An 11,908-nucleotide genomic window follows, 5' to 3' on the forward strand; every position below is an offset into this window, starting at 1 on the left:
ATTCTTATAGAGACTGTTTTAATATTTTAAAAATTTTTTAAGAATTGATTTATATTTTATTCTTTAAATTAAGTTAGAGAAAAATGGTATAATCTAATAAAATAAATATTGGGAGACTGATGTGTATTTTAAAAATTAGTATGAAAACTAAAATATCTTATTTTAAAACATCTCAAAGACTCATTTAAATAATTACTCTTTTTAAAATAAAATTAAGTGTTCTTCTTCATTCTATGCATACCAAGACCTCTTCTTCTTAGAATTGTCATTATATAATATTATAGATATAGATAGTGTATCAAATCATTCGATAAAATGAAGTTATCTTATGGGAGTTGAGGTGGGGTGGTGGTAATAACGAGTCTTCTAGCAACTTCATCTTCATTTTCTCTAATCGTGCTCCTCGCCGGTCTCTCCTCCTATATCAACGCTCATTCATCACAAATTTGGTCCTGCTTTTCTTGCATCTACTTCCTGTTGGCTACTACTATGTTGGGTTTTGTTCCTTTTTTTTTGGGTTTATTACTTCTTTGTTTGTGAATTAGGGTGGCTGTAATAATTGTTGGTGCACTGTGTTATTTTTTCTTTCTTTTGGTTTGGGTTGCTACTGTGTAAGTGGATTGTGTTAGGTTTTTATCTGGACAATTTAAACATATAAAATGATTGAAGAAAACGTTTACGCAAATACAATATTGGCAATTTCCAGACGCAAATACAACAAACGCAACTATATATAATCCGCTACACCCTGCAGCGGAACTTAATTGCACGTAATCTGCTACAGGGTATCGCGGATTACGTTGAGGGCGGGGTTACTCATAAACCGCTACACCCTGTAGCGGATTATGAGTATAGTGGTGTGTCTATATATACCGCGTGAGGCTGTAGCGGAAATCATTTGAGTTATTTTGGAAAGAAAGTTACAGAGAGAAAGTAGAGAGAAGGGAGAGAAAATTCAAATTCTTGAGTAGTTTGGAAGAATGGAGGATGAACGGCGGTTGTACCGGCTCGACGGCGTTGCTCACGTAGCCGGAACCATCGATGCAGAGGGAAGTGTCTGTATTTCCAAACACTATTTTAATAAATGTATATTTTATTCAATATTAAGGAAGTAATTCATTAATTAGATAGATAGAGACTTAGTTTAGGTTTTGGTTTGAAAATGAAAATTTGAAATATAAACTTTGACATTTAACATTTAATAGTCAAGGTAGAGAGGTAAATTAGTAATTTCAAAACCCAAGTAGCTTAAGACTAAAAATACAAGCTATAGTTTGGTTGGTGATGTTATTGTTAGAAATTAAGCCGGTGTTCTTTATTTCTGAAAATGCAGCCAACCCGATGTGTGTATAGCGTCCGAAGGCAACAGAATATGCCGTTACATGATAGGATCATACCTTACTTAGAGAGGGCTGAGTTGTACCACCTGGCTAGGCTGAACGCGCATTGGTTCTGGTTGGATGAACCTCTGGTCAGCGCATTTATCGAGAGGTGGCGGCCTGAGACCCGCACTTTCCATATGCCATTCGGAGAGTGTACTATCACGCTCCAGGACGTGGCATACCAGCTCGGGCTGCCCGTGGATGGCCAGGCTGTTTTCAGGTGCATGACAGACTTCCACATGCACATCGAGGGGGCCAGACCGGCATGGGAGTGGTTCGAGGAGTTATTTGGTGAGCTTCCGCCACCGGATAAGAGAAAGTTATACACAGTCCACTTCACATGGTTTCATGAACGGTTCAGGGTGTTACCAGCGGATGCTTTGGAGGAGACCGTGCACATATATGCACACGCGTATATTATGATGCTTCTGTCGACACAGCTGTTCATGGACAAGAGTGCTAATCGAGTCCACCTTCGTTAGTTACCTTTTGTGGTGAGACTTGACGATATGGGCAGCTATAGCTGGGGCGCCGCTGCATTGGCGTGGCTGTACCGATGCATGTGCAGGGTGACGAACAGAAACGTCACCAACTTGGCTGGACCCCTACAGTTGCTACAGTCATGGATCTTTTGGCGGTTTTCCACGCTGAGGCCGTCGGGTTTTGATGCTTTCTCTTTTCCATTGGCATCCAGGTATACTTTAATTCATTCTTTCTTTCAAGTTCATTACGTTCTATATTTGAAATTACATACTTACGTGCTATTTCTGCAACTCAGATGGGCCACATATTTGCCCTCTTCTGATGGAAAGGAACGGCGGATTATACAGTATCGTCTAGCATTGGATCGATTGACTCATCGAGATGTAAGTATTTTGTTTTTGTTTGTTGTTATTTTAATTGTTTTTTTCACACTTATATGTATACATTGGTATAATGCTGACCTTGCCTCCTGTCTATCAGATTGTGTGGGAGCCTTATGGTTTGCTGGACGTACTGGCAGTCATCCATCCGGAGATACTGACCGAGGAGCACAGCCGGTTATGGCGGGCTGTCACCAGCATGATCTACTTTGCAGTTATTGAGTGGCATCAGGTAGACAGGGTCTTCCCACAGCTAGGGGGCGTACAGCATTTGCCTGAGCCAGCGCTCAACATAGAGTATCTTCATAGTAAGGACGGCAGGGGTGGAGATAGATGGTTCCCCACTTACTATAGGACATGGCATCAGCATTGGGACGAGCGAGTTCGTTCTGTGTTGAGTGTTCAGAGAGTTCCTGATCCTGGTCCATCCCTTGAGTACCTGGACTAGTGGCACCGTGTTGCACATAGGATTCTGTCACCAGGGATTGCTTTCGCCGACCCTAGGCCGACCCAGTTTCCAAACGATGCTATACTCAGAGGGTCGTCGCAGGCGCCGACTAGAGTTCCAGCGTCTGATATACCGGATAACAGACGTTTGGAGCGGAGACGATGCATCGGTACACGTGCCACTGATCGCAACTGGCGCTGGATAGACGACATGATGCAAGAGGAGCAGGTTGGTGGTGATGACGGAGGCCAGGCAGATCATCGCCTTCATCGATCTTCTACTAGACGATGGGCTGCTCGTGGTGGAGGAGCACCTCCCGTCCACCACGATGACGAGGCAGGATCGTCCCATCGGCACCCTACAAACACTCATGTTGGTGGCACCGCGGAGGCTAGTATGGGTGGTACACCTTTTACCCACGTATCTAGCTCTCAGGTACTACATGGGTGTAGCACACAGCTGTTAGCCGATCTTGCTACCACTTCTCTCACCATGGATTTGGACGATCAGTTGGGTGGACCCTAGTTCTATGCGGATTTTGCTGAGATCATACGGGGTGACGACGTTCATCAGTACCAGAGCCCGATTCCAGGCGGCCCTTCAGACCCTATGGAGTATAGGCCACAACCAGCGGATATGCCTGAGACCCAGGTTCCTGAGACCCAGCTCCCGGTCGACTTGAATGAGCCCGCAGGCAGCCCGTACGACACTTGGTTCGGGATGGGGGGACACCACCATCTGCATTTGGAGTTGGGGCACAGGAGGCTCCGCCGAGAGATCAGCGAGCGGCTAGGGTTAGGCGTCCAACCCGATGTGGCACAGGCTCGCACCTACTTGGTCCATTCGGAGGCGACCATGATGTTGACGGTGACCAGCAGTAGCGTCCGATTCTCTTAATTTCCGACAGTTATCCATGTATGAATTATGACTTATTTATTTTCTGTTAGGGTTAACGACTTGTGACAGTTATATTTGTATTAGTTATGTGTTATACTTGTATTATTTTTGTACGAGTTACTGCGAATGACGATTATATTTTGTATCAATTCGTGCATTTTGCATCATGGGTTTTAAACCCTAACATATAAACACCACTATACTCATAATCCGCTACAGGGTGTAGCGGTTTATGAGTAACCCCACCATCAACGTAATTCACGATACCCTGTAGCGGATTACGTGCAATTAAGTTTCGCTGCAGGGTGTAGCGGATTATATATAGTTGCGTTTGTTGCATTTGCGTCTGGAAATTGCCAATGTTGTATTTGCGTAAAGATTTTGCTCATTCAATTTATTTGCGTAAATTGTCCTTTTTTTTCTTTTATTTTTTCTTTAAGAAAGCTCAAATACAAAAAGAAAAAAAAAAGATATGAGGATCTCATCTAATCCGAAAATAGTAGGATTGGATCAGATCAATCTAATAGGATTTTGAGGTCAAAAATCTCAATATCCAATTTGATTTGATTTCATATTTTAAATGAGGTTTGGGTCATAATACGCATAGGTTTGATCCGATCCATAATCTTCCGAACTTTGGACAAAGTCTATGCTATTGAAATTCTCTATTTTAGCCTATTATATATAGCATTTTACAATTATTATTTGGTTAATAAAAATTTGAACTCTCTCAAAATTAATATTTAAAAGATAAACAAAGAATAACTATAATATCTACCAATATATGTCAACATAAGAGTTTTTTCTGTTTTTATCCAACCTATATAACCCATTTACAGTAAAAATTAAATGACACACACACGTTTTGTGGATCATTTTTTTGCAAATGGAGAAGCTCATGGTGTATCATCATGAAATGGAGCAACAGCCAAAATTTTCACTGCTATGGGTGTCAGGAGAAAAATGCAGCTTCTGTTTTTCATTTTCTAGCATTTCGTTTTTTTTTTTCAAATTAAACAAAACGTAACTTCCGTTTTGCATTTGATTTTTTTTATTTAAGAGAAAAGCATAAACGCAGGTTGCGTTTGTCAGATGGGCTGTTCAAATTTTTTTGGAAGAAGAGAAAACGCAGGTTGCGTTTTGTTTGGGCCTAAATTTTTTTTCGAAATGTACAAAACGCAGCTTACGTTTTGTATGCGAAATAATATTTTAATAAAGAGCCTTGCATATAAATAGCTAACACAGCTAATACCAACTCGCACCTCACTTCTCTTCTTCACTTGTACTCCTATTTTCTTTTCTTTCATGTATCTGATGCTTGTGCTTGTGAGATTTTTCGGTTATTAGAAGGGTAAAAAAAAGTGAGAATATGGAGGATATTACAAATATACGAGTGTATTATAACGGTGAGATTATACCGAATACACACGAAGGAGTGGGTTTTGTTTGTGAATGTCCATTTTTATTTGCTATTCCATATAGCACGAGTTTTGTAGAGTTACAAAATGGTCTTTGTGTGAAAATACAAAGTCACATTTCGAAAAGGGTGAGCAACATTTTGTACAGGAATCCTGTGCAAGTATTTGGTGGGCTGATACAGTTTCAAATAATGTCCATCACTGACGATGAAGCATGCAGCAGATGTTCTATATTTATCGACAAACCCGATTTCACGTGCCGGTGATAGAGCTGTACGTTGAGTTTGAACAGCAGTCGGGGATGGGTACGGTCGGCGACGAGGTCAATGTTGATGAGCTCGGGGATATAGATTGGGAAGAAGATAATAATGACAGCGAAGAGGAATTCGAAGCTAACTATGAAGTCGATGACGAAAACAATGACGGAGACTTGGCAAGCAATCCGGCGGTGCAGAATGAGGCGTATTCCATTGTAAGCCAACACCCGTTTGGTGTTCCGTCTTTTATGCGGACTCTAGATCTCGAAGCCATGCATGCCCCGGAATTTCCTGAGTATGCGAATACGGGTATGTTATGATTATTAACTCAAGTTTCCTATAGTGCTTAATTTATTTGCCTTGTCTGACTGATGGTGGTGCGCATGTCGTAGGTGAAGGCAACGTTGCGGTGGAAGATGGCGAGTTTAGTGTCGAAATGGAATTTGGTTTGAGAGAGTCGGTGATATCTGCAATCAAAAGCTACACCATCTCTAGAGGAGTTGATTACACTGTGTATGAGTCTGAGCCGCAGACATTCTATGCGAAATGTAAGGGGTATGGTGCAGGATGCGACTGGCTTATCCGAGCTAGCTTGATTCGAAAAAAAGCTTGTTGGGAGATCAGGAGATACAATGGCAAGCACACGTGCACCATGGGCACGATTTCACAAGATCATGCCAAGTTGGACTCAGACACAATTGCTGATGCCATTAGGCCGTTGGTCGAAGCAGACCCATCGATAAAGGTGAAGTCTGTTATTGCAGAAATTCAAGGCAGGTTCAACTACACTGTAAGTTACTGCAAGGCTTGGTTGGCAAAGCAGAAAGCTGTCACAAAAGTTTTCAGTGATTGGGAAGTTTCTTACCAGACTCTGCCAGTATGGTTGAAAGCAATGACAGTGAAGATGCCAAGGTCTCGTGTTCAAATTAAAACGCTCCCTGTTTACCGTGAGAGTGAGGAGGTTCAAGGTGTAAGAGTTTTATACCGCATTTTTTGGAGCTTCTATTCGTGTATTGTAGCATTCAGACACTGCAAGTCACTGGTGCAGGTTGATGGCACGCACCTATACGGAAAATATAAAGGTGCCCTTCTGGTAGCGGTTGCACAAGATGAGAATCAAAACATTGTGCCTATTGCATTTGCGATTGTCGAGGGCGAGACAGCAGACGCGTGGGAGTTTTTCCTAACCAATTTGTGGAGATATGTTATTACCATTGATGGTGTGGGTATTATTTCTGACCGCCATACCTCCATCGACGCTGAAATAGCTCGCAGTAATGGTGCATGGTTACCACCAAGGGCGTGGCACATGTACTGCATCAGGCACATCGGGTCCAACTTCTTAAGGAGGTTCAAGGCTCCATATTTGCATAAACTCGTGGTGAACACAGGTATTTCAACTCAATGTTATGGTTCTATTCATAGAAAATTTCAAATTTGTGGCATCTGCTTATGATTAAATGGTTTTTTAACAGGCTATTCTAGGACGGAGCAGGAGTACAACAAAAACTACCAAAGGCTCAAAGAGCAGAGTGAGGCATATACTCAATGGTGCGATGAGATCGGTGTTGAGAGATGGGTTCTGGCATTCGATGGTGGTCATCGTTGGGGACATATGATGACAAACTTGGTAGAGTGCATAAATTTTGTCCTGAAGGGTGCACGCAACCTTCCTGTGACTGCCCTTGTCCGGTCAACTTTCTATCGGCTGAATGAGTTGTTCACTCGGAAGAGTACAGAGGCCCATGAGCATCTCCACAACGGATTCACGTATTCAGAATTTGCAACGAAGAGAGTTGAAGAAAGCTTCCGACGTGCAGGAAACATTGTGGTCAACCGGTTCGACAGGCACAACGAGATGTTTCAGGTTCGCGAAATGCAAGATGATACCATTTACACTGTTAACCTTGCGCAACAACATTGCGACTGTGGCCATTTCCAAGTCGAGCGACTTCCATGTCGCCACATGCTTGCATGTTGCACCAACCAGCGTCTTGATTGGCAAGTGTACGTGCACGATGTGTACAAGATGTCTGAAATTCGCAAGGTGTACAGAGGCGAGTTTGTTCCAATGGGTGACCCATCTACGTGGGATAGATACGAAGGAGCGAAGGTGATCACCAACTGGACATTGAGGCGCGCGACGAAAGGAAGACCGAAGTCAACCCGATACTTGAATGAGATGGATTCGCGGGATATGCGTGGTCCTCGCCGGTGCACTATATGTGGATGCGAGGGACATAGCCGCAGCCGATGTCCGCAGCGCGCAAGTCCAAGTTCCGTTGGAGGTCATTAGTGGTTAGGCTTTTCAATGTAACTTTCTTATGACCTACTTCACAATTATATGTTATTTTTTTGTAACCTCGTCATTTACTTTAACGTAGTTAACAATTTATAATAAATAAAGTTTTTAAGTTTGTTATTTATTTTTTTGGAGAACAAACATCTCAATCCAAACAGAGTTATACGGGAGCAAAGCTAAATATGTCATAATAATAATACTGAACAGAATCATCTAAATATAACATACGACACTGAATACAAATCCGAATACAACACTGAATACAAGATCAACTGCAACTAACTACTTCCTCGGCGCCTTCTTCGAATACAAGGATGGGGTGTATTTGTCCGGAGGCGCAGTCTGTGTCCGTAAGTTATACGGATGACCCTGAGATACACCGGCGTCCAGCCCACTGTCGACGTCAGGACCACTGCCGAAATCTGTCATGCCCGCACCACCAGTGTCATACAAACCAATGCCACTCATCCTCGGAGCACTCGATCCACCAAGATCATACCAGTGCTACAAGTCGTATCCCAAGTCTCCCTCTTCCTGCTATGGGTACTCATTCAAATCAAACAAATGGCCACGTGGTTGTGCGGATGGACCGGGCGAATCTACATGACCCGTCGAGTGATCAAAGTCGAAGTCACTAGCATGACCTGAAGTGGCGCGACGACCACCAGAATGATGAGATGTAGCAGGCCCTTCCTGCGGTTGCATCGGGCCGAGAAAATATGTATCTCTCAGGACCTCAGAGAAGCTGATGGTGTCCAATCCACCCAATGGGTTAAAGTGACCGTCGGCTAGAATTACCAGATGTGGTATGTAGGGCTCAGGTGCCTGAGGCGGCTGTGGTTCCGGTATATATGCTGCCTGCTGCTGATATGCCGGCCACTGCTAGGCATATGCTGGATCCTGAAACTGCTGGACATATGTCGGGTCCTGAAATTGCTGGACATATGCCGGGTCCTGAAACTGCTGGGTATATGCTGGCATCTGAACCTGGTGCTCATACGTCGGGACCTGATAGTGGTGCTCATATGCCGGCACCTAATTAACAATTAAATACAATTAATAGTAATTACTGATAACTATTTATAAACCTAATAATCATAATACTAGGAATTAAAAACAATACATGTTCCTGTTGCTCATGAGGCGGGACTTCCTGGTGAGGGCCAGCTGGTTCTTCCTATTGCCGCTGTGGTTCATCGGCGCCAACCTCTTCGCCTGGAACTCTATCTGACAGTCGCAGGTGAATCCCATACTGCTGCGTGTACCAGTCGTAGTACACTGGGAGAGGATGGAAGTCAATAATCTCCTCGCCTAGCTGCAATGTGTTATAGCGGTTAGATGTCCATCTGTTAACCCATTGACTGTAAATCTGTCTCCATTCATGGTTCTGTGCTCCTGTCAACCGCTTGCAGTGATCACGACCAAGGTTGAACGCTGGGCCTGGTGGTAGCTGCTGCATCTCGAACTGTCGTTTGACCCGGTCTGTCGCGTGCCACTCTATGCACTCGAATGACACTAGAGGCGACTGGGTGGAGCACATAACCATATGGGAAGCGAGGCCATTCGGAATCCCCACTCCCATATATGGCCGCCATATAAACTAAGTGGAATACCAATATCGCTGAGTTGATCGCGGGGTATAGGTGCCAGGAACGGCATACGCTCCCACGCCCAAACAAAAAGCAGTATCAGTGGGCCATCCATTTTCTTGCAGTTGTATCATGAGGCACGACACAACGATCTGTATAGGTGTGCCAGACTGGCTGCTCCCCAACTATACTCTGAAATCCGGGGAAAATCCCGAAGTGGCGGTAGAATCTCCGAGTTCAATGAAACGGTCGACTTATCCGGAAACACAATTGTACCGAGCACGCAGAAAATGTGCGCTTGGACGTACTGCTCGAGAGACTCCTGAGTATCACATGGCTCGGTGTCTCTGCACTGTCGAACCTAAGCAATATTAACATTTCCCAACACGTGATCGTTCGGACCAGGCTCCCGACCAAAACACGCAATGCAGTTGGCTGACTGATGAGTGCCTTTTTTTAGCCTTTCAAAAAAGGGCTCTCATGTGAAGCTAACATGGCTGGCTACATACAAGTATAGCCAAGTCAAGATGGTCTAGTGTATCAATTCAGCTAAGAAAACCAAGACTCTGCTTTTACTGAGAATCTTTTCGATTAAATGATCAACTTCAACGAGATTTCCACAACGAGATATCATCTCAGTGCCAAAACCGACGATGAGACTTGAAGAAGCATATATCATCGTTCACAGTAATCCCACAAAAAACTGGTAGCTGCTATCTGATCTACCCGTAACGGCCTCCCCATTAATTGGGAGACCAAGAATATAACTCACATCTTCCAGCGTCACTGTCACTTCACCGACCGGAAGATGAAACGTGTGAGTCTCCGGCCTCCAGCGTTCCACCAAAGCACTCAATAGTGCGAGAAATTAATAACAACATAATATTAGTTATAATAATATTAATAACCTCAATACTATTAATTACAACACAAATAAATAAAATTCGAATAAATCTTTATATTTATTGTTACATATTAAAAAAAATTACTTACAAATTGAGGATGATCCAAATACTCAATAATATGATTTTCTGGTTTGGTATAGTCATACACCATTTTTTTCCTATACTGTGTACTTGTTCTTCTTCAACAAGTTCTTTCACAGCTTCCTCACTCTTCCTCAACTATTTCTTCAGTAACTAGTTTTGTTTCAGTAACTTTGCTTCCCTCTCAATCTGCGTTTCTCACTTATAAGGACCCAGCTGAACCCTCTCCGAGAACACGTGGCGCGCATGCAGCTAGGGAGCATGCAAAACGCAACCTGCGTTTGGCTTTGGTTTACTGACAAATGCATCCTGCGTTTTGCGCAGTCCGAAGTTGGTCAAGCACTGCTCCTGTCGGCATGCAGGGCACGTTTCGTTTACTGGTTCCCTTCCCTCACCAATCGCAGCCTGCGTTTTGCAAGACCTGCATTTTTTTATTCCAACGCCTGCAAAACGTTACCTGCGTTTTGCAGGTCTCTGATCTTCACAGGTCCACATTTGTGGACATCACACCATGCATCCATTTATCTGCACTTCACCATTGTGTTATCCATTTAGAAATTAATTTCTGATGTTTTGTTTGTAAATTATCTCGATGTAGTATAAACAAAATATGTATAAATCGCATATCACATTAGAACAGGAAAAAGTAAAAAAGTTTGAGTTTGAGGATAATTTAAAAATTTTTAGCATTCTCTGGATTTTTTATCAGATTTTTGTAATAGAATTTTTTAATAGTGCATATTTGGTAAATATCAACGACTAAACAAGAGATAACACATTGGTGGGAGGGTTGCTATATATACAAGTATTTTTGATATACAAGTTTATATAAGTTAGTTTAAATTCGACAAAAATAATTCTCAATTTAGACTGTGTGTAAACACGCGCTTCCCTAATTCTTAAATAACGCAAACGGTTCTTCTCCCTCAATCAAAACCGCAACATTCAAAATTAAAACAAGTATCAAAATCTCTCAAAAATCTTTTAAAATCGTCGCGAAAAGTGAAAAAAGTTGCGAAGTTGAATTCGAAAAGAATTATGAGAAAATGAAATAAGAATATGAAGAAAAGAAGCAGCAGAAGATGAAGAGAAGGAAGAGGAAGGGTTTTAAATTATGCAGAACTTATCAGCATACATACATCGAAAATTTTTAAACAATACACTTAAATATTTTCATGTTACACTGAAATTTGCTGCAAATACAGAAAAGTATTTCCTCTAATGCTGTTTTTTTCTTCTTCTTTTTCTTATTAATTTCTTTTTTTTAGTTAAATGAATGTAAGTTCATCCTCTTCCAAATATTTTTGCAGCCTTATGTGTTTCTTCTTCTTCTTTGTTTGATTTTTTTATTTTTATTCTTGTTAAGAGAGTAAAACAAGAAGAAACTTGATAAGGTAAAACAAAAAGAAAAAAATGAATAAGCAAAAAAAGAAGAATATGATGATGATGATGATGATGATGATGAAAAAAAGAAGAAGAAGCAGTAGAAGATGAGGAGGAGGAAGAGAAAGAGTTTTGAATTATGCAGAACTTATCAATACAAAAACACCTAAAATTCTTAAACAATACACTTAAATATCTTCGTGATACACCGAAATTTGCTACAAATACAGAAAAATGTTACCTCTAATGCTGTATTTTTTTTCTTCTTCTTTTTTTCCTTATTTCTTTCTTTCTTTTAGTTGAATGAATATAAGTTCATCATCTTCCAAGTAATTTTGTAGTATTATGTGTTTCTTCTTCTTCTTTGTTTGATTTTTTTATTT

At 41.8% G+C, this 11,908-nt stretch overlaps 3 protein-coding genes across 3 annotated transcripts; all 3 read left to right on the forward strand.

The window, feature by feature from the left end:
* LOC110272090 (protein MAIN-LIKE 2-like) lies at window positions 1,373-1,864 on the forward strand. The gene has a single exon (XM_021123906.1). It carries the CDS (start codon window positions 1,373-1,375, stop codon window positions 1,862-1,864), a length of 492 nt encoding a protein of 163 aa, XP_020979565.1.
* Window positions 1,765-3,174, forward strand: LOC110262979 (protein MAINTENANCE OF MERISTEMS-like). The gene is made up of 2 exons (XM_021103545.1): window positions 1,765-2,076; window positions 2,161-3,174. Exons 1-2 carry the CDS (start codon window positions 1,892-1,894, stop codon window positions 2,465-2,467), a joined length of 492 nt encoding a protein of 163 aa, XP_020959204.1. The 5' UTR covers window positions 1,765-1,891; the 3' UTR covers window positions 2,468-3,174.
* LOC107640965 lies at window positions 5,223-7,561 on the forward strand. Its single transcript, XM_016344471.1, has 4 exons — window positions 5,223-5,574; window positions 5,658-5,725; window positions 5,798-6,656; window positions 6,741-7,561. The coding sequence occupies exons 1-4, from the start codon at window positions 5,223-5,225 to the stop codon at window positions 7,559-7,561; spliced, it is 2,100 nt and encodes a 699-aa protein (XP_016199957.1).

This window comes from Arachis ipaensis, chromosome B05, assembly GCF_000816755.2.
Source record: "Arachis ipaensis cultivar K30076 chromosome B05, Araip1.1, whole genome shotgun sequence".
Classification (NCBI taxonomy): Eukaryota; Viridiplantae; Streptophyta; class Magnoliopsida; order Fabales; family Fabaceae; genus Arachis; species Arachis ipaensis.